The sequence below is a fragment of the Pristis pectinata genome, chromosome 45 (assembly GCF_009764475.1).
Source record: "Pristis pectinata isolate sPriPec2 chromosome 45, sPriPec2.1.pri, whole genome shotgun sequence".
Classification (NCBI taxonomy): Eukaryota; Metazoa; Chordata; class Chondrichthyes; order Rhinopristiformes; family Pristidae; genus Pristis; species Pristis pectinata.
The window spans coordinates 2244829-2268027 of record NC_067448.1 but is presented as its reverse complement, the minus strand read 5'-3'; the positions used below and the strand labels follow the sequence as shown (position 1 = coordinate 2268027).

The window sequence follows — 23199 nt, the reverse complement described above, 5'->3', positions numbered from 1 at the left end:
AATGCTGTCACGGCTTGTTGACCTGATTCCGTGTTTCCACCGTCCTATGACCTCTGTTCCTTTTCCAGACTAAATTAAGTGGCAAAGCAAATTGTGCAGAGGATGCGGAAAATCTGCAGATTCTATATATCTAGATATGTATCTATATAAATGTGAGGTCATCCACTTTGGAAAGAAAAATAGATCAGATTATTATTTAAATTGTGAGAGATTGCAGCATGCTGTTGTGCAGAGGGACTTGGGAGTGCTTGTGCATGAATCGCAAAAGTTTAGTTTGCAGGTGCAACAGGTTATCAAGAAGGCAAATGGAACGTTGGCCTTCATTGCTGGAGGGATTGAACTTAAGAGCAGGGAGGTTGTGCTGCAACTGTACAGGGTACTGGTGAGGCTGCACCCGGAGTACTACATGCAGTTCTGGTCTCCGTACTTGAGGAAGTGTCGTCCCGAAATCAATTTCCCTATCCGTCTGCTGTAAATAACACAGTGCAAAAGGTCTATTCAAACAAATACCTTTATTAGCAGTGCACCGCTAGGAGAATTCTCTTCAGCAATCGCTAAGAGTCGCTTCCCAAGTTCTCCCCGAACAAAGGGCAGACAGACATTTATACAGGAATTGTCACGCATATCCCATGCAAACGGCGCCGCGAGTTTCGGTCAAGCTATAGAGATCCCGAGACAGCTATCACACCTTTTGTCTTAGTATAATTGAGTTATAATCAAGGCTTTCAAAGGCAGGTATCACCCTTCATTGTTCAGACCAAGTCTTCACTTCGATGTTAATTACACTCAGTATTGCCACCGTCTGACATATCGGAATGGTTCGTTACCCGAAACAAAGGCAGTTAACATTCCAACCTAACTAGTGGGTCAGCAGCTTGCTAGTCCTTGCTAAAGAAATATAAATGCATATATATATTTTGTTTGCCAGTTATAGGTATTGTTGCAATTCTTAACCCTTCACTTCCTCAGAAGGATATACAGGCTTTGGAGGCGGTGCAGAGGAGGTTCACCAGGTTGATTCCGGAGATGAGGGGGGTTAGCCTATGAGGAGAGATTGAGTCGCCTGGGATTATACTCACTGGGATTCAAAGGATGAGAGGGGATCTGATAGAAACAAATCAACTCATGAAAGGGATGGATAAGATAGAGGCAGAAGAGTTATTTCCACAGGCAGATGAGACGACAACCAGCAGACATGGCCTCAAGATTTGGGGCAATGGAGTTAGGATGGAGGTCAGGAGAAGCTGCTTCTCCCAGAGAGCAGTGGATCTGTGGAACTCTCTGTGGAAACCAGATGATGTTGGTTTCTCCACAGACCCAGTTCTCCATTCTCTGAACCCTTGGCACAGTCCGATAACCTGTTTATATGCTTTCACTGTCATGTGTCTCTGTTCCTTTGTTCAAGATATGGAGACTTCCACAAAGGAACAGCTGAAAGCATCATCAACTGGAGAACCAACCCAGGAACCATCCTCTGACCCAGCAGGAGATACATCCTCAGGTACCAAGTGTTGTGTCGGTGGGGTTGCGTGCAATCTGTCACTCTGCGACCTAGAATCTCTCATGGACCTATTCACCTGTTGGACGTGCAGTGCAGTAGGGGGTGAATGATGGTGTGAGATGTTCCCCTTCACCACATGGACCATTTCTGCACCCGAGGTCTCTGAGGAGGAGGGTGAACTGTTTGGTGATTGTCCATCATCCACCTTGGATTGAATCTGGGTCAGGAAGCCATGTGGTGTTGGGTCAGCGGCCGGAGCAGGAGATTGGTGGGTGAGGAAATAGAAGTAGCTGGTGGGGTGAGAAGGATTGGGACCTGAGATCGGGGAGGAATCTGTGCCTTAAATTGATGATCAGAGCCAGGACTGGCCAGCAGCAGCAGCAGCAGGATAGTGGGCACTGTCGGCGTAATTGGCCCAAAGCTCGAGAAATGTGGTCGTGACAAGGTTACTGGGGCATGGGTTGGAAGGTCAAGAAACATGGGCTTCAGGAGATCCCTGGGGCAGGTCTGGGCTGATGACCGAACAGGTGGGGATATCAAGAAATGTTACTGACTGAGTGAGTGATCCGAGGGACTATGTGAATGCCTTTGATCTTTAAATTAGTTACCCTTACATGGACACGTCTGCAGTCACATCCACACCCACCAGACAACACAGGAGCACTGTCTGCCCTGCCCACCGCCAAGAGAACACACACACACAGCTGTCCACATAAGCACTGAACAAGTGCTGAGTGATTCTCATTGGGTTCTAACCAGTGTCCTGGTGTGAGCAGTCACCTGGTGTAATGACAATGCAGCCTCAACACAGAAACGAGGCTGCTGGAGAATAAGCCACATGTATCTCGAGAACTGCCTCTGCGTGTCTGTGCTGAGTTCTCTGCTGACCCCGTGGATAGTGAGGTTAGTGTCCTGAGGTAGGAGAGGTTATGGGTTGTAGTGGTGTGTGAACCTCTGGGCAGAGGTGGTGCGTCTGTCTGCCCTCTCCATCTTCCCTCTGTATCCCAGGGACACTCTCACTGTCTGTGTTTCAGATGGACTCTCCGGGCCCGCTCCAGGAACCGAATCTCAGACTAACTCTGATGAAGGTGAGAATGTTGCAGTCTTCCCTGTGTCCGGGGACGTTCAACCCCTCCTTCAGGTGTGCTCTGTCACATGAACATCAGTGCTGACCCTGACATTGTGGGAGCCCCCAGTGTCAATCCCCCTCTCACAACTGACAGAACAAGGTTCAGCTCTTTAGTTCTGAGGATGGGTAAATCTGTGGCTGAACAACTGAAATATATACCCTGGTAAAGGGTCTTCAACCTTCAACATTTTTCCTCTTTGCACTGATGCTGTCTGACCTGCTAAGTGTCACGGAGGTGTACAGCACACAGGTGTCCGCACCGATGTTTGTGCCCATCTGCACTCATCCCATTTGCCCACATTAGGTCTAATTCCTTCTCTGCCTTGCTCAGTCAAGTGCCCATCTCATTGCCTCTTAAACATGATGATTGTCTCTGATTCCACCGACTCCTCTAGGAGTGCCGTCCAGATATCAAACACTCTCTGCCTGGAAAGCAAATTCTCCAATCCCTCTGCAATCTCCTTCAACCTCTGCTTCTTGTTTCTGATACCCCTCTCATGGGAGAAAGATTCTACCTGTCATTGCCTCAACCTTGTGTACCTCTTATCAGGTCACAACCCGGCCTCCTCTGCTCCCGGGACAACAAACCCAGCCTCTCCAATCATTGCCGCTGCACGTCCACCAATCCAGGCAACATCCGGGTGAAACTCAAGTCGCAACACAATGTCTCAACTTTGATATCCGATGCCCCGACCTATGAAGGCAAGGGTGCTATATGACTTCTTCACCACCGTATCCATATGGTCCACCCCATGGACCTCTACTGTCCATCTGTGAGTCATCTATGGACCTGTACTGTTGTCTCTGTTTATGAACATTCCTTCCTGGCCCACCACGTATCTTCACACTTCTGTTCTCTCACAACCTCAGTCACTGTGTCCTCTATCACCCACTCCATCCGTCACTCTTTCCCTCTGACAGTGACACCCTCTGTCTCTGTCCTTGTCTCTCTGTCTCTCTCTCTCTCATTCACACGCACAACCAAACTCTCTTTATAATTTCTCAAATTCACTTCTCACACCTTCTGCCTCACTCTGTCTCCCTCTCACTCACACTTTGCCCATTCATCCTCCTCTTTCACACGCACTGATCTCATTTCTCTCCATCCCCTCTAAACCTTTCCCCCCTTGCACTCAGCTCCCCCGCGCACTCTCTCTCTCTCCCTCTCTCTCTCTCTCTCTCTCTCGCTCTCTCATTCTCTCTCTCTCTCTCTCTCTCGTAGTCAACCCAGCACTGGCCCTTGGGCCCACGATCCCCATGCTGAATATTGTCCCAATGTGTGTGAATCCCATTTAACCACACTTGGTCCATAACCGTCTGTACCTTGGCGATTCAAGTACTTGTCTAAATATGTGTGAAATGTTGTCTCCATGCCTTCACCACACCCTCAGGCAGTACATCCCAATCTCCAGCCACCCTCTCAGAGAAAAATAAGTTGTTTTTCCAATCCCCTCTAAATCTCCCACACTAAACCGATGTTCTCTAGTTTCAGTCACCTCTGCAATGAGAAAAGTTCTTACCATCTGCTCTATTTATATTTTTTGTACTTGTATATACCATCATATATTTTGTACTTCCATCAACTCCCCCTTCAGCCTCTTCTGCTGTAAGAAAACAATCCCAGCTTTTGCAGGTCTCTCCTTCTAACTGAACACACTCCACCCCAGGCAATATCCTGGTGAATCTCCCTGCACCCTCTCCAATGCAACCTCACCTTCATATACTGTGATGACCACAACTGTATGCAGTACTCCAGCTGTGGTCAACCAATGCTTTATATAGCTATACCAAGATATCCCTGCTCTGGTATTTCATGCTCTGAATAATGAAGGCAGTTATCCCCTAAGCCGCCGTCACTCCTGTCTACCTGTGCTGTCACTTTCTGGGACACTTGGAATCTGTACCCTGGGGTCCCTCTGTTCCTCAATAGTCTGCTACTGTTCATTGTGTACGTCCTGTCCTTATAATCCTACCAAACTGCATCACTTTGCACAACAGACTGAAATTCCCTTTGGCATTACTCTGCCCATCTACCAACGGAATCGATGGCCTGTGGCCTCAGTCAGTCCCCCCACCCCCCCCCCCCCCCCATATCAGTGACAGAAACAACTTTCATATCAGATGCAAATTTACTGATCATACCCACTAGTTGATATCTGACTGATTTGTTCACCCGGAGTGGGCCCCAGCACCAATCCCTTTGGTGTACCACAAGTCACAGGTTTCCAATCACAAAGCAGCTTTTCACCCGCTGTCCTCCTGTTGGGGTCTGCACTAGGACCGCTGCAGTTTGTGATAATGTCAGTGACGGATGAAAATGTGGGTGGGTGGGTTAGGAAGTTTGCAGACAGCATAAAGACTGGTGGAGGTGTGGACAGTGTGGAAGGCTGCTGAAGGATACAGTCGATATGTGTGGGGTACGGGTGGAGAAATGGCAAGTGTGAGGTGTTGCACTTTGCAAGATCAAATGTAATGGGCAGTGCACAGTTAATGACAGGTCCATTAACAGTGCTGATGTACAGAGTGATACTGGGGACCAAATTCCAGCTCCCTGAAAGCCACTGCACAATTGGTTAGGGTGTAGAGAAGGTGGATGTCATGCTTGTCTTTATTAGTCGAGGCACTGAGTTCAAGGGTCAGGAAGTTATGTTTGCAGCTTTACAAAACCTCTAGTTCAGCTGCAACTGAAGTCTTGCATTTGGTTCTGGTCGCCCATTCGAGGACGGATGTGGAGGCTTCAGAGCGGCTGCAGAAGTGGTTTAGCAGGTTGATGCTTGGATTAGAGGGCATGTACTATCAGGAGAGTTTGGACGAATTTAGGTCATTTCTTCTGGAGAAGCAGAGGCTGAGGGATACCTCATAGAAGTTTATAAATTTATGAGAGGTATAGATAGGATAGACAGCCGGTATCATTTTCCCAGGGTTGAAATGTCAAATACGGGAGGGAATGCATTGACGGTGAGAGGGGGCAAGTTCACAGGAGATTGTGGGGCAGGTTTCCATGCACAGAGCGTGGTGGGTGCCTGATTTATGCTGCCGGAGTGGCACTGGAGGTGATAGAGGCATTTACAAGGCTCTTAGATAGGCACATGGATATACAGAGAGTGGAGGGTTGTGGACCATGTGCAGGCTGAAAGCATTAGCTTAATTAGTTCTGCACAACACTGTGGCCGAAGAGCCTGTTCCTGTTACTAATCCAATTTTGGAACCAAATTGTCATTTGCTCTGGGTCCCATGGGCCGTAACGTTTTAGAGCAGCTTCCCATGTGGGAGCTTGTTAAATTTCCGACTGAAGTCGGACTCAGACAACCACGCAGACTGGTCAGTGCGTTTTACCTCTCTTTCTGCTTCCAAAGGGTTTCTGCCCCCTCTCCTCTCTCCCTCTCTCCCTCTCTCTAGGCATCCCTCCCCCTACCCCTCTCCCTCTCTTGGCCTTTCTTGCTGTCTTGCCCCCTCTCTCTGTGTGTCTCCCCCTCTCTCTCTTTCTTTCACTCACATATGCCACAGGTTGGTGAGATGAAAGAGACAGAGATATTCTGGGGGGGGGGGGGGGGGGAGGGTCTGGCTAAGGAGGGGTTAGAGACCGGCGAGTCTAGAGAGACACTATATGACATTAGAGATTGTCAGCCAGAAGGAGAGGGTCGGGGAACACATGCAGTGAGCAGCGCTGGAGCTGACTGTGATCTGTTTGACACTGGGCTGTTGTGTTCAGGAGAAGAGGACAAGTGGATTCAAGTGAAGGTGACCTCCAATGGCGACATGAGTGAGGAAGAACTGATGGAAGCCACGCGTGAGAAGGTGACAGACGGAACTGTCCGGGGTAGGGGCTGGAGGGACAGCGGGTCAGATCCCCCTCTCACTGTCTGTTCTCTTGAGGGGCCCTCCTCTCTTACCTCCCGTTTACTTCTCTCTGTCCGTTAGCTGTCTCCCCCATTCCTTCTCTCCCCTTCTCGCCGTCCCTTCTCTCCACACTCTCTGCCCCTCCCCTTTCCCTGTGCCATATCCCGCTCTCCCCACTCCCCCTGTCCTACCCCCCCCCCCCGCTATACCACAACAGCCCCTTCATTCTCTGCCTCTTCTCCCTGCTCCTCTAACTCTTTCTGCTTCCTCGCCGCCTCTTCCTCACCCCTTCCCTCCTGACCCGCGCCTCTGCAGTAATTGAACTTTTCTCCTTTCTGGGCTGCAGCTCCGGGAGATGTTCGGTGATCCGGACCCGCGGATCGAGCTGGAGCAGTGCTCGGCGGACCCTCCAGAAGACTGACAGTGACCGAGCAATCAACGTGCCGGCGCCCGCCATCCCATCCCCTTACCCTCACAGCCTCGCTGCTGCAGCTTTGCCTCACGCCAGCGTTGCTTCTTTGCGCTGTTGCTGCCCTGTTGATTCTCTGCACGCTCCGGGGTGCAATCTTTAACGAAGTACGATCCCATTGAGCAGTGACCCTGGGACAGTAGACCGAGAGTGGCCCCACAGACCGGCCTTTTCAGAAGGAGCAGATCTCCCTCTTGATGAGGAGATTGATCACATACTTCCTGAGTGTACAGGTCCTCTGTAAACACCGATAACATCGACAGTCCTCACTTCAAGAACACTCCTGGGGAAGTGTGAGCTATCACACAACCTTCCACAGTGCACGGAGCCGCTGTAAACAGTGATACCACCGACACTCCTCACGACAAATCCGCCGGGGAAGCGGAGACTCTCGGGTGCTAGTAGAATGGAATAATGAGGTGCTGCTGGGCTTTGCTGAACAAATTTATCGAAAATTTGTTTTTGCTGAGAGCTGAAGTTATGTGTGACAGAATTTATTGCTTTTGATAAAATGCCGAAGTAAACAAATATATCCTCGCCTCGAGGAAGGAGGTATCCTGAGCTCCAGACGAAGTCAGGAAGTCTCCGTGACTGACTGGGTGGAGTAGTCAGTGTCACATCCTCCGCCTCTGGCAGAGCTGAAGTGTTGAAGGTGGAGATCGGACAGGATGGTTGGGTTGGGAGGTGACATCATGGACAGAAGTCAGGAGGCAGAAGTTAGTGGCCAGGGCAGGGGTTCTTCACCAGAGGCAGAACCTCAGCAACGAGTACCAGTGAGCGAGGTAGGCGCGGCGGGGAGGAGTGGATTGGATGGTTGGGGGTGGGACGTACGAAATCTCCACCCAGTAAGAAAACGCTTCCCCTACATCTACTCATACACACACCTTCCATCTTTCAACACCATAAATCGTGCACGCACATTCCCCCTCTCTGGGTCACCTACATAACCCTTTCTCTTACACATATCCACTCCCAAATATCTTCTATTTCTCTTGCAAACACCCATATTCTCCATTTTACATTGTGTGTGTTTCTCCCTCTCTCTCTCAAACACACACACACCACACCACACACGTCTCACACACACACACCACATCAGTCTCTTCCGTTACACTCCGCATCTCTGAAGCGCGCACAAATAGTAACCAAAGTCGCAATCTGACCACACACAAACACACATTCACCCACAGACACCCTGCGCGCACGCAGATGTACTAGAACTACACACAGACTCACATTCGCGCACAGACACTTTGATACCGCAGCAGCGTGTTCTGACAACACACTGGTGGGTGGGTGGGTGCGTACACATGCACACGCACACACACCAATGCAAAGGCACGAATCCCCCCACAGACTGTCCTTCACTTTCCCCCTTCTTCCCTCAGTTTACATTTCCCAATCACCCCTCTCCTGTCACTCACCCCCTCCACGGTATTCCTGACCCTCTCCAGCCGCCCGCTCTCCCTCTGTTCCGTATTCTCACACCCCCATTCTCCCGCTCTCCCACTACCCCTTACTTCCCTATTTCCCGATCGATCCCTTCCCACTACACTCCACCGTCGACAACCCCTGCGCCTCGTCCCGTCATTGTTCCTTCTCGCCCATGTCACCACTCGCCTTTGGTCATTTCTTCCTCACCCCCAGTGCCCCCCTGCCCCACTATCACTCCCACCACAGCAGTCCCACTGAACTAGCATTACAAACCACAGCTCATCACTGGGGCAGACAAGCGGAAGGTGCTGACGTCTTCGCCCACGTCAGTCAGGGGATGGTTAGAACATTGGGGTCAATCCTGCAGTGAAACATTTGAAGTTGGACCCGTGAGCGGACGGGAATCAGGCTGCGCAGCTTCCGTCGATAGACACGGCGACGGGGAGTCTGGAATAAAGTGGCAGAGGGTCAGTCTGGAAGGGTTTCAAAGGCCAGGAACTGGAACTCAGAGCTCGGATTCCTTTGAGTTGTTGAATATTATTTGATTATTAAGCTGATATTTTGAACTGATATTGCATGATGCGTGTGCTCAATAAATCTGCAACTGCTTGACCGCAACATTGAGAGAGACCTGATCTTTTTTTAGATATGCGGTAATGCAATTCATGCAGAAAAGCGTGAGTTGATACAGTTTGGCAACGGGGAATGGTTTGGGGTGGACGGGGCAAAACCGAGGCAGGAGGTCGTGATGTGAAGGAAAATGAGTAACTAGGCAGATCATTCAGATTCTTTGGACCGACGACCGGCTGTGGGTGGCCGGGTGCTGAGGGCAGTCTCATATCAGACGAGGGAACATTGATCTGTCAGTAAATCCTGACATGGTGTGAGAAGTCAAAGTTGGTAGTGGAGGCAAATATGACAATGGCATTTAAGAGGCTCTCAGGCAGGCACATGAATATGCAGAGAGTGGAGGGATATGGACATTGCCTCAAGACCACCTGAGACGAGTTGGTGGGAGGAGAGAACCGTTCAGGATTATCGCGGGTCCCCGGGACAACGTGAGACCAGGCGGTGTCAGCATGTGCAAAGTTCCTCCACTGTAGGTCTTCATTGAAACAATTAACATTTTAGAACAACCCACCCTTTCAATTCGAGCGGTGTTTTGAACCTAAATTCTCGAGCTGCCTTGGCGAGGTTTGGACTCCGATCGGCTGATCACTTGTCTGGGATCTGCATGATAATAAAGCGCGGTTTTCTGTTCTTGGGCTCTGAATCCCACACTTCTTGCGCATTCCTCATTGCACTTGAGAAAGCGGTGTGAGCTGCTTCTTGAACCACTCCGGTCCTTCTGGTGAAGGTGCACCCACTGTGATGTTGGGGAGGTCCAGGGTTTGGATGTGGTGATGACGCAGAACCGACGTTGTATTTCCAGTCAGAATGGTGCGCCACTTACAGGTGGTGGTGTTCCCCTACTCCACTGTCCTTAACTGGCATCAGAGATCGCGGGTTTTGGGAGGAGACTGTGTGAATAAGTACAGGGCATTTTGTAGTTGGTGCGCACTGCATCTACTGTGTGGCGGTGGGGGAGGGGAGTAAATATTTCGGGAGGTAGATGGGACAGTTTGACATTGCTGCGCTTCTAGAGAGCCATTACCTCTGAAATATTCGGGCAACTGGAGAATACTTCAGGGTGTAATCACAGGATTACTTCCCGTGCTACGTGAAAGCGAGGCAAGAATGAAGAAGATAGCGGAGGTGAATACGTCTGCAAGGAGCTTGTGCAGGAGGGACGGCTTCCGATATATGGGTCGGTTGGGCTTTCCCCCAGGAGAGGTGGGGACCTGCACCAGAGGGACAGGTTGCACCTGAACTGCAGTGGAAACCAATAGCCCTGCAGGATGTCGCCAGAACGACGCGGGAGGATTTAAACGAGAGTGGCGGCGGGTGGGAACCTGCACAGCAAGTGGAGAGGTTGAGGATAAGTAGATATTATGACAAGTACGTCTGAAAGGAAAGACAGACAGCGACGTGTCAATGAACGTCTTGGGACTGATGGGATGACCTGTGTTTATTTCATTACAGGGAGGATTAGGGATACGGCATAAAGTTACAGCCCGAATCGGCACATGGAACTGTGATGTCGTGGCCATAGGAGAAACTTGGTTGAGAGAGGGACAGGACTGGCGGCTGAACATTCCTTGGTTTCCATATTTTGGTCATGATAGAGAGGGAGGTAAAACAGGAGAAGGAGTTGCATTAGTCGTCGGGGAGAATGTCACAACTGCATTCAGAGAGGACATACTTGAGGGTTCATCCACTGAGGCAATGTGTGTAGAGCTAAACATAAGGAAGGTGTAATCATTGACGTGATTATGATAATGGGCCTCCCAACAGCCACCGGGAGATTAGAGGAACAGATATGCAGACAAATTATGGAAGATGTGAAACTAACTGAAGGGTTGTTGTCGTTGGGAACTTTAACTTCCCCAATATTGATTGGGGACTTCCGTCGTGCTGGTTGGGTAGAATGTGTTAGGTGCATCCAAGAGGGTTTCTTGAAACAAGACATGGATAACCCAACTGGAGGAAGGACCATACTGGACCTTGCTTTGGGAACGAGCCTGGCCAGGTTACTGGCCATTCAGTGGGAGAGCATTCAGTGTCACAGAGTACTACAGCACAGAAACAGTCCATCGGCCCATCTAGTCCATGCTACCTGATCTTCTGCCTGGTCCCACCTACTTGCACCCAGACCATATCCCTCCAAATCCCTCCATCCATGTACCTGTCCAAACGTCTCTTAAATGTTACAATTGAACCCTCATGGCAGCTCATTCCACACTCACTCCGCCCTCTGACTGAAGTAGTTCCCCTTCAGATTCCCCTTAAATTTTCACCTTTCACCCTAAACCTATGACCCTCTAGTTCTAGTCTCACGCAACCTGAGTGGGAAAAGCCGGCATGCATTCACCCTATCTACACCCCTCATAATTTTGTATCCCTCTATAAGATCTCCCCTCATTCTCCTGTGCTCCAGGGAATAAAGTCCTAACCTATTCAACCTTTCCCTATGACAGCAAGTCCTGGCAACATCTTTATAAATCGTCTCTCTGCACTCTTTGAAGCTTATTCATTTCTTTCCTCTAGGTAAGAGATTGATGCAGGTTCAAAGCTGTACCCAATTCTGGTCCAGTGTCACTGTTCTCCAATGTTGAGCATTCGTGACAGTGGTGCCTTTCCCCCACTGATCTCCTTATTAGTGCTGGTTGTGAACTACAGTAGAAGCCGAAATAGCTCAGTAGGGAGAAGCGTTAGACTGAAGATCTAAAGGTCCCTGGTTCAATCCCGGGTTTCGGCACTTTTTAATATCTTCTTTGAATCTCGCTGTCTCACGGCACAATCTGCACGGAAGGTTTATGACTGGGCTGATAACTGGGTTCACAAAAGTACTTCTAGTTTCAATGAGATGACGGCGTTCTTTTTTGGTAATCGATACAAAGTTTCACAGCTGGAGCGTCCTCCCCTGCGACCCTACCAGCTGAAAGTGCCGCACACTCCACCAACGTCAGTGCGGCTTTCCGAGCAGCGGCTTCTCCGAAACCACATCGGCACAAATGTTTCGGTGAATTGGAACAATATCCCAACAAAATACGCCTGAATCCCAGACCCTGAGACGGGGGAGCTCCAACGTGTTAAACCAACCCTGATTCAGCAGACGGAATTGCTGGAAGCTGCTCCTCACTCTGACTCCGCCGCTGTCCGCTAGGAGAAAGGAAATTCTGGTTGTTTCAACACGAGACGTTGCTGGAGAGTAACTGGCCGCTGAAGCTTTGTGTCATTTAGCCGGAGGTACGTATTTCATTGTCATTGCGGCCGGCTTTGGTGATGTTCCCAAATGTTGCTGTTGTGTCGGAAGATGCGACCACCTGCTACCGGCGGTTTCACCTCACAGCTGCCACGGTCCCGTCTGTGCCAATCGACTGCTGCTGGAGATGGTGAGGATGTGACGTCTCCAACAGGGAACTTTGTGCGGAGAAGTAACGCTGCCGGGTTTCATCAGCCTGAAAGGACTGAAAGCCTCGGGTGTGCAACAGAAATTCCAAACGGTTGAAAAGAACATCTGTCCGATTGCTCGCCAAGTGTCCCGGTGATGCCTGTCAAACAGTGCCGGTTAACAGAACGAATTACCGCTTCTCCCCGTCACATAACCGCCACTGAGTGGAAATTTGCACTTTATTTGTACATTGATTCCAACTCCCCCCTTTGTTTTCCCTCATTCCTGTGGCCCCCTCACCCCTTCTCTTTCCCTACCCCACCCTCATGACCTGCCCGTCCGTCCCCCACCTCCTTCCCTTTATTCCATGGTCTACTGCCCTCTCCGACCCGATTCCTCCTTCAGCCCTTTGCACCTTCTCCCGTCACCTCTCAACTTCCTGCATCTCCACACTCCCCCTCCCACCTACCTTCCCCCCTCACCTGGACTCACTCTCACCTGCCAGCTCGTGCTTCTCCCCCTCCCCCCGACGTTTTATCTGGATTCTGCCTTCCCACTTTCCGGTCCTAATGAAGGGAATCAAACCGTAACGTTGGCTGTTGATTTCCGTTCATCGATGCTGCCTGACCTGCTCAGTCCTCCAGCATATTGTCTCTGTCGCTTTAGATTTCCAGCATTTGAACAATCTCTTCTGTCTCGACAGTTATGAATGTTCTTGTCGAGATACATTGCAACCAAGGCACATACAATAAGTTGCGAGCGATGACGGGGCGAGATAACTTTATGTTGTCTGAGGGTGGGTGGCCGGAGTACACGCAGTGCAGGAATCCTTCCAAACGGACGCGTTTCGGATGAATAAATTCGGACAGATGTGGAGGAGAGAGTGAGCATCAGAATGGTAACAAAACTTCAAGGTCGGTAAAACGACTGTGACGTCTCATGACATCACATCAAACACCGAAGTCAGACGCCTTTTCCATTCTGAAGAAAGATTTGAGAATGATGCTGGGGCCGGCGTTCTGAGAAAGTGAGAAGCAGGACGCATTTTTCAAGCGCACGGATAATTACCAGATGTGAAGTGTTCTGAGTCTTCGAATGATCCCGTAACGGAACTGAGAGAACTCAGAATTGGCGGAGTTTTCATTTCCACCCGAAATTTAGGGAGTTCGCTTTCCCCGTCACGCCCTTTTCCGCTGACAGATACAAAGGTTCCACGCTGGCTCGGTGCGATGTCTGGGGCGAGCTGTTTCAGTGTCGTAACTAATTGTGAATGAAGCAGACGACCAGAGGCAGACATGACGCTCCCTTCTCTGTGGGTCATCTGAGGCAATACACAATTTCCCTCAGTCACATCACCAGTGTTATGACGATAATCTATTCAGGGTCCAGGTTCTGAACACTATGAAAATGTACACACTGTATGAGGTGGGATGGTTTTGACGCTCCATAATTAGCCTGTTATTTTCCCACTCGTTAGCTGACAGTAACTGAGGGAAGGTAGTTTACCTTCATCTTTCTTCGACTCAACTGTGGACGCCGGTTGAGTGTGGCAGGCACAAGTCGAGCAGGGTGTCAGTAACTAAGAATCATTGTCTTTAATTGTCTGCAGTTACACTTTCACCGGCCCTGAAATATCGTTTGAAAACTACAATAAATGCGAACAGTGAATCACTGGAATTACCTGCCCCACCTTTTCAGCCAGAGATCCGTGGAATCCAGTATCCGCACCAGGAAGATTCAGTCGTGGTGCAGCAGTTCCTCATTGAAAACGAAGTGCGGAGTGATGTAGTCCACGGTGCTGCACGTTGGGAGCTGGGAAATGAGGTTACCATGGATATACAAGAGACTGAAGATGCTGGAATCCTGGAAGCAGCACAAAAAGCTGGAGAAACTGGCTGGTCAGGCAGCAACAATGGAGGGAAATTTTCGCCTAGCGTTTGTGCGCTGCTCCGGACATTTCTCACCGTAGATGCTACCTGACCCGCTGAGTTCCTCCAGCCTTGTGTGGGTTCAAGGAGATTAAGGTAGCGGAGCCAGATCTCGTTTGTGTATATGTGGCATTAAGCGTTTCGTAAATTATTCTGGGAAAGGCTCGATAAATTACTTCAACGATAAAGTGGCTGCAACGATTTGCACTCACTCCATTGTGTAAATATTCATGCTCAATTATTACAACATGAGAGCCCCACCGAACAGCAACATAACGAGAGTCATAGGCAGAACTTTCGACATCCTCCTTGAGCTCCTCAGTCAGTATGATACACGATGGAGAAACTGAGCTAGTCAGGGAGCATCTATGGGAAGATCTTTTTCTCCAGTGTTTTGTTTGCTGCCCCAGATACTTTCCTCAGACGCTGCAGACCGCTCAGTTCCTCCAGCGTTGTGTGTTGAAGGAACTTAACATCGGAACAAGGTCTCGTTATCTGCATATGAAATTAAGCATCTCAAATGATTCTGGGAAGGGCTCGAATAAATTGCCTAAAACGATTTACACTCACCACTCTGTATAAATATTCACTCTCAATTCTTTCATCAACGGGAATCCAACGAACAGCAAGACACCTGGCATCATTGGCAGACTTTTTGCCGTCCTCCTTGAGTTCCTCGGTCAGGATGATGCACAGCTGTACAGATGTAAACGTTATTCACTTTGAGAGCATTCTGCTGTTAGTATTCACAGATGTAATCATTGCCTTCTTGGTCCAAATAACATACTGACGAAAAATAAAAACTCCATAGAACAGTACAACACAATACAGTTCCTTCGACCCACCATGTTGTGCCGACCTTTAAACATCACCTGACTATTTAACCCCCTTCATCCCACATACCCCTCTATTTTAAATTCCTCCATATGCTTATCTAACAATCTCTTGAATTTGACCGATGTTCCTGCCTCCAACAACCACCCCAGGCCGCGCATTCCAATGCCCAACCACTCTCTGGGAATAAACTTCCATCTGATATCTCCCTTGAAATTCTAACCCATTACTTTAAAGCCCTGCCCTCTTGTATTGAGCATTGGTGCCCTGGGAAAGATGCGTTGGCTGTCTACTCTTATCCATTCCTCTTATTTGTTCACCTCTATCATGTTTCCCCTCATTCTCCTCTCCAAAGAATAAATCCCTAGCTCCCTCAGTCTCTCCTCAATGCATACTCCAAACCAGGCAGCATCCTAGTAAATCTCCTCTGAACCCTTTCCACACTTCTACATCCTTCATATATAAGGCGACCAGAACTGGTCACAGTACTCTAAGTGTGGTCTAACCAGAGTTGTGTCGAGCTGCTTCATTACCTCGCGGCTCTTAAACTTGATCCCACTACTTATGACAGCTAAAATCCCATAAGCTTTCTTAACTACCCTCTCCACCTGTGAGGCAACCTTGTGATCTGTGGATATTAACCCCCGATCCCTCTGCTCCTCCACACTACACAGAATCCTGCCATTAACTTTGTACTCCGCCTTGGAGTTTGTCCTTCCAAAGTGTACCACCTCACACTTCTCCGGATTGAACTCCATCTGCCACTTCTCAGCCCAACTCTGCATCTCATCAATATCCCTCTGCAATCTTCGACAGTTTTCCACACTATCCACAACACCACCGACCTTTTGTCTGCGAACTTGCCAAGCCACCCTTCTACCCCCTCATATATGTCATTAATAAAAAATCACGAAAAGCAGAGGTCCCAGAACCGATCCTTGTGGGACAACGCTAGTCACAGCCCTCCAATCTGAAAGCATTCCCTCCACCACAACCCTCTGCTTTCTAAAGGCAAGCCAATTCTGAATCCACACAGCCAAGCCTCCCTGGATCCCTGGCCTCTGACCTTCTGAAGAAGGCTACCACGTGGAACCTTGTGAAATGCCTTACTAAAATCCATGTAAACCACATCTACTGCACCATCCTCAATAAGTCTGGTCAACTCCTCAAAGAACACTATCAGGCTTGTGAGAAATGATCTTGCCCTTCACAAAGCCATGTTGGCTGTCCCTGATCAGACCATCATTCTCTAAATGCTCATAGATCCTATCTCAATGAATCCTTTCCAACAGCTTGCCCACCACGTAAGGCTCACTGGTCTGTAATTCCCCGGACTATCCTTACTACCCTTTTTGAAATAAGGGGACAACATTTGCCACCCTCCAATCCTCCGGTACCATTCCCATGGACAACGAGGACTCAAAAGATCCTGGCCAATGGTTCAGCAATCTCCTCCCTCACCTCGCGCAGCAGCCTTGTGAATATTCCGTCAGTCCCCGGGGGCTTATCTGTCCTAATATTTTCTAACAGCTCCAACACCTCCTTTTTCTTGCTATCTGCGTGCTCTGGTACATTAAACTTACCAACTCTCTCCTCAGCTTCATCAAGGCCCCTCTCCTTGTTGAATACTGAAGAGAAGTATTCATTGAGGACCTCACCCACTTCCACAGCTTCCAGGCACATCCTCCCACCCTTGTCTCTAATCTGTCCTACTTTTACTCTCATCCTTCTGTTCTTCACGTAAGTGAAAAATGCCTTGGGATTTTCCTTAACACTACTCGCCAAGGCCTTATCATTTCCTCTTCTTGATCTCCTCAGCCCCCTTCTTAAGTTGCCTCCTTGCTAACCCGATATTTCTCCTGAGCCCTTTCTGATCCTTGCTGCCAAACACCTTACGTATGCTGCCTTCTTCCTCGAAGGAGTTGTTCCACCTCTTCCTCGTCACCCATGGTTCTTCACCCTGCCATTCTTTCTCTGTCATACCGGGATACATTTTCGCTAACATCCTGCAAGAGATCCCTGAACATTGACCACATCTCCATGGTACATTTCCCTTCAAAATGTTATCCCGATTACACTCGCAAGTTCCAGCCTTATAGCCTCATAATTGCCCTTCCCCAATTAAATATCTTCCTGTCCTCTTTGCTCCTATCCTTGTCCATGACAATGCTAAAGGTTAGGGGGCAGTGGTCACTGTCCCCCAGATGCTCACACACCGAGAGATCTGTCACCTGACCCGGTTCATTCCCTAATACTAGATTTAATATGGCATTACATCTAGTTGGCCTGTCAACATACTGTGACAGGAATCCGTCCTGGACACACTTAAACTCTGTCCCGTCTAAACCTTTGGTACTAAGCAGGTGCCAATCAATATTTGGGAAGTTGAAGTCTCCCATGATAACCTTTATTCTTGCACCTTTTCAAAATCTGCCTCCCAATCTGATTCCTCAGTATCCCTGCTGCTACCGGAGGCCTATAAATACTCCCAGTAACTTCTCTTTTCTTGTTCCTAACTTCCACCCGTACTGACTCTAGAAAGGATCCTTCCACATTATCCACCCTTTCCGCTGCTGTAATAGTATCCCTGAGCAGTAACGCCACCCCTCCTCCGCCCCTCCCTATCCCTTTTAAACACTGAAATCCAGGAATTTTCAGTATCCATTCCTGCCTTGGTGACAGCCAAGTCCCTGCAAGAGCCACAATATGATAGTCCCATGTATTTATCCAAGCTCTCAGTTCATCACCCTTATTCCTGAATCTTCTTGCATTTAAGTAAATGCACTTTAGCCATCACCTTACTATTTTTATACCCTATACTCTGCTTCTCCTTCCTCAAACCCTCTCTATATGTTAGATCTGACTTTACTCCATGTACTTCTTCCACTGACCTATCCCTTCGTTCCCATTCCCCTCAAACTAGTTTAAACCCTCCAGAACAACGCTAGTAAACCTGCCTGCAAGGACATTTGTACCCCTCGAGTGCAGGTGTAACCCATCCACTCTGTACAGGGGCCCATCTTCCCCAGAAGAGATCCCAATGATCCAAAAATCTTAAGCCTTGCCCCCTGCACCAACTCCTAAGCCACGAATTCATCTGCCATCTCCTCCTATTCTTACCTTCCTATCAGTAATCCTGAGATTGCTACCATTGAGGTCCTGTTCTTCAGCCTTCTGCCTAGCTCCCTAAACTCACTCTGCAGGACCTCATCCCTATTCCTACCTGTGTCGTTGGTACCAACATATACCACGACTTCTGGCTGTTTTCCCTCCAGCTCAAGAATGCTGTGGACCCAATCAGAGACATCCCAGACCCTTGCACCTGGGAGGCAACATACCATCCGGGATTCTTTCTCATGCCCACAGAACCTCCTATCTGTTTCCATGAATATCGAGTCCCCTATCATTATTGCCCTCCTCTTCTCCTCCCTTCTTATCCGAACAGCAGGACCAGTCCCAGTGCCAGAGACCTGGCTACTGCCACTTGATCCCTGTAGGTCATCCCCCTCAACAGCATCCAAAGCAGAAAACCTGTTACTGAGGGGAGCAGCCTCTGGGGTCCTCTGCACTGTCTATCTGCTCTCTCTGTCTTTCTCTCCCCTGAGAGTCACCCATCTATTCTGCCGCCTGGACACTAGAATTACCTGCTCTAAGTGGGGGGGGGGGGGGGGTGACAGCCTCCCGATGCACAGCAGCTACATAACTCTCTCTCCCTGATGCTCCACAGTGTTTGAAGCTGCGACTACAGCTCATTAATTCTGAGCTGAAGTTCCTCCAGCCTCCGGCACTTACTGCAGAGGTGGTCACCGTGCACCGCAGCAGGGTCCACCAGCTCCCACATCATGCAGCTACAACACATCGCATGTCCTCCATCTGAACTATTCTTTCCCTAATCTACTTAAAAGTTATAACAATAATAGTAGACCTTACCCTTACTTACCAGCTACTCACCCGCCTCGCCCCTTTACCGCCTAGCTCATTGAGCCAAAGCCCAGTCACTCCGCTGCCAGCTCGATAGGGCCGTCTGCTTTTTAAACTGCCCGCGCCCTACCTGCTGACGTCACGAGCCTGCGCAGTCATGCTCAATTCTACTTCTCACGTAGTTTCTGATTGATTGGCGGAAAGTCCAATCCAAGCAATGAATAAACTGGTCCAGTGCTGCATGGATAATGAAAGTGCTGAAGGGCAGGGAGATTGGGTAAGGTTGGTTTCGAGGCTGGAGCTGGGCGAATCGCAAGACATCTGGGGACAGAGCTGCGGCCACTGATTTTTTTTGACAGATATTGGTGGGTCTCAGTGCAAGTTTTGCAAATTTGCCGACATTACCATGCGTCCTGCAGAGCAATAATTGCGGAGCAATAATAGTGATACCTGCTCGAAGACATCGAGAGTCTGCCTGAGTCAGACTGTGGGGATGCATCGACTGTAAACTGCCTGTTGTCTGATCCCTCCTCCTTTCCAGTCCGTATGTGTTCCAGAATTGTACTGTCCCTCCCCTAAGTCTGCAACTATAATGTTCCTCTGCATCATTACTGTAGCTGAGAAATGCCATTAATTACATCCCCTGCATCTCCAAGCTGAACGCACAGAATGCTGCTTCCGTCCAAATGAGCCCCACTCTTGTGTCCCGTCCACACCACTGATTTCCAGAAAACAGAAATTTCAGCATGTTTCTGCTGGTTTCAAATCACAAGCCTTCCGCGTGTCAGGCGAACGTGATAACCACTGCACGACAGAAACGCTGTCGGATGCTTCCTGTGGAAGCAGCAACAGGTCGGAACAGCCCAATGCGCAACGCACACTGCCAGATGGTTGTGGGCTTCTGGCACTCGAGACAAAGGCTGAAATTACTGACGAAATATGTGCTCTGCAACAATAAAGTACTGAATTCCGCTGACCCCAACACCCGGAGATAATCCTGTCGCTAAAGAAAGCGGCTCCCGCTGAATCAAAGCGAGACGGGTGAACTGCAACACACTTTCACAGTCCGCCTGTGGTCCAGAGCGTTCCTTTCTGTGTGAGAGAGATGGAAGGAGAGAGGATTAAATCTGAAAGACGAAAGGTAAACTGTAACAGAGACAAATTCACAACAATGTTGTCTGTTGTTTAGGGTCTGAGGGAAAGAAATGGAGAGGGAGACGAGGAGTGGAAGAGCTGGAAGGAGCAGTGGCGAGAAACTCGGAGACAGCGAGATCATGATGGATTTGTGTTTCATGTCAGGTTCTCGGTACTGATCTGGTCTTGTCCTTCGTCCGGCCGCCAGTGGGAACCAGCCGTTCGATCAGGTGTTCAAACTAAAATCGCATTCCATTATTTACAGCAATATCTTTGAGCAGCTGTGGTCAAGGTGAATGGTAACGGCAGGAAAACGCACTCTCCTCACAGCCTGGAGCAGGACTCAAGATGGTGTTCCTGCCCAGGATCGAAATGGGGACCTTCCGCGTGTGAGGCGAACGTGATAACCGCTACACTGCAGAAAGCCCAGAACACTTCCGCGTTTACACCAAGGGCTTTCAAGGAACGCTGGCGTGGGAACAGGCAGATTTGGGAATGTTTCCTCCGTGTTAAAAGTGTCCCCTCAGTTGGTGAATAAATGGGCTTCGTCTGGGATTTGAACCGGGGACCACTCGAATATTATATACTTCAGCACCAGAAGCGAGAATCATACCAGAAGACCAGTGAGCCCACATGCCGCTATTGTATCACAATGGCACGATGAAACAGTTCAAATTTAGTTGATGGATGCCCACTGTCGTTTCTATTGCTGAATGTACCTGTTGATATCGAACTATGACGGGCCCGTATTTCTTGGAGTTCAGAAAAGTGAGCGGTGACCTTGTTCAGATAAAGTAAGACGTTCAGGGAGCTTGACCGGGTTAGACGTTTGGCATGTTTTACGACCGGGACAGTGGAAAACAAGGAGACCGAACACGAAGGTGAAGGGCCGGTCATTTGAAACTAAGGTTCCTAATAATTTTCTTCCTGCACAGGACAGGGAATCACTGGAATTCTGTGCTCGGACCGGTGGTAGAAGCTGGATCATTAGAATCATTTAAAGTGGAGGTGGACGATGATTTGATAGATCAAGGGATAGAGGGGTTTGGATAAATTACCCAGAGGAGGATTTGGGAGCAGGACCGACCGGCTCAGCTCCGCCTCATATTCCGCTCAGTCCCCTCCGTCGTCCTTTCGCTGAACGTGCAAGTCTTCCGTCACGTCACCGTCCAAAACTCTTCCACTCCTGCGGTTCTGTGTATCGGTTTTCAGTCTCTCTCTGCCTCGCAGCTCACTCAAGCATCCGCATTCCCCCCCTCTGGGCTGTGACTGCATTTACCGTTGCCATCAGGAGATTGCTGTACATTTGGGAATAAACGGATATGGAGATGAGACGAGAGAGGGAAAGGATGACAGACCAGAGGGACCAGTAGAAGATCGCGAAGGCAATAGGACAGTTGGGGAAGACATGTGATCTGTGAAGGACAGGGTTGTTCAATGGCTGAAGCGAGGAAAAACTGGTGGCCAGTGAAGAAAACGGGGAAAACATGGAGAGGAAAATTCATGATTTAAGACACTTAACTGTCAGCAGTGGGATTCGAACCCACGCCTCCGGTAAGAGACTGCGACCTGAACGCAGCGCCTTAGACCGCTCGGCCATCCTGAGGCCTGATGTATCATATGGTTAATTTCGTGGCTGTAGTGAACGAGAAGATTCAGGTGCATGCATGTTCCGGGGGTGGGGCCGTTAAGAAAAAATTCTTCTTTTTCGGCTCAGGGCTACGTTTTAGAAGCACGTGTTTTTTTTCCGTGAAAGACGGACAGGCAGAGAATAGAAAGAAACGTGTCAGGCGAAATGGGTTAGTTTTACTTGGCATCTGGTCTGAGAAGACGACATCTCATGTCATCATCGGAAAGAATGCAATACTTGACCTCCTATTAGGGAACCAGACAGGTCAGGTGACAGAAGTATGGTAGGGGAGCATTTTGGGTCCAGTGACCATTATGTCATTAGTTTCAAGTTAATTATGGATAAGGATAGGTCTGGTCCTCGGGTTGAGGTTCCAAATTGGAGAAAGGCCAATTTTGTGGAAATGAGAAAGGATCTGGGAAGAGTGGATTGGGATGTTGTTTTCTGGCAAGGATGCGCTCAGTAAGTGGAAGGGCCCTCAAAGGCGAATTTTGAGAGTACAGAGTTTGCATGTTCCTGCCAGAATTAAAGGCAAAGTTAACAAGCATAGGGAACCTTGGTTTTCAAGGGATATTGGCGAACTGGTTAAGAAAAAGAGAGAGGTGTATAGTAGGTATAGGCAACTAGAAATAAATGAGGTACTTGTAGAGTATAGAAAAAGTAAGAAAATACTCAAAAAGGAAATCAGGAAGGAAAAAGAAGACATGAGGTTGCTTTGGCAGATAATGTGAGGGTAAACCCGAAGGGTTTCTACAATTATGTGGGAATAAAAGGATAGTAAGGGACTAAATTGTTTCCCCTAGAAGATCTGAGTGGTTGTCCATGTGTGGAGCCTCAGGAGATGGGGGAAGGTCTTAAACAATTTTTTTGCATCAGTATTTATGCAGGAAACGGGCATAGTTGATATGGAAGGAAGGGAAACAAGCAGTAGAGTCATGGAACATATAGAGATTAAAGAGGAGGAGGGTGTTTGCTGCCTTACAGCAAATAAAGGTAGATAAATCCCCTGGGCCAAATAAGATATTTCCTCGGACATTGGGAGAGACTAGTGTAGAAATTGCAGGTGGCCCTGGCGGATATATTTAAAATGTCCTTAGCCACAGGTGTGGTGCCGGAGGACTGGAGGATAGCTTATGTTGTTCCATTGTTTAAAAGAGGATCTAAAAGTAAGCTAGGTAATTACAGGCCGGTGAGCCTGACATCAGTAGTTGGTGAATTATTGGAAGGTGTTCTGAGAGATCGGATGTACAAGTATTTGGACAGCCAAGGGCTGATTAAGGGATAGTCAGCATGGCTTTGTGCGTGGTAGATCGTGTTTAACGAATCTGTAGAGTTTTTCGAGGAGGTTACCAAGAAAATAGATGAAGGGAAGGCGGTGGCTGTTG

At 48.9% G+C, this 23199-nt stretch overlaps 1 protein-coding gene and 1 non-coding gene across 2 annotated transcripts in view; both read left to right on the top strand.

Moving 5' to 3' along the window:
- The window catches only part of LOC127566795 (uncharacterized), a 49558-nt gene extending 40567 nt beyond the window's left edge, over positions 1 to 8991 (top strand). Inside the window, exons 12-15 of the mRNA XM_052009274.1 lie at positions 1406 to 1501; positions 2536 to 2589; positions 6343 to 6428; positions 6817 to 8991. Of these exons, the coding sequence (XP_051865234.1) occupies positions 1406 to 1501; positions 2536 to 2589; positions 6343 to 6428; positions 6817 to 6891 (311 nt within the window). The 3' untranslated portion in view covers positions 6892 to 8991. The remainder of the gene's footprint in view (positions 1 to 1405; positions 1502 to 2535; positions 2590 to 6342; positions 6429 to 6816) is intronic.
- Positions 8992 to 11657: 2666 nt separating this feature from the next.
- On the top strand, positions 11658 to 11731 carry trnaf-gaa (transfer RNA phenylalanine (anticodon GAA)). The gene has a single exon. It is a non-coding gene; the product is annotated as a tRNA-Phe (tRNA).
- Positions 11732 to 23199: the final 11468 nt, after the last annotated feature.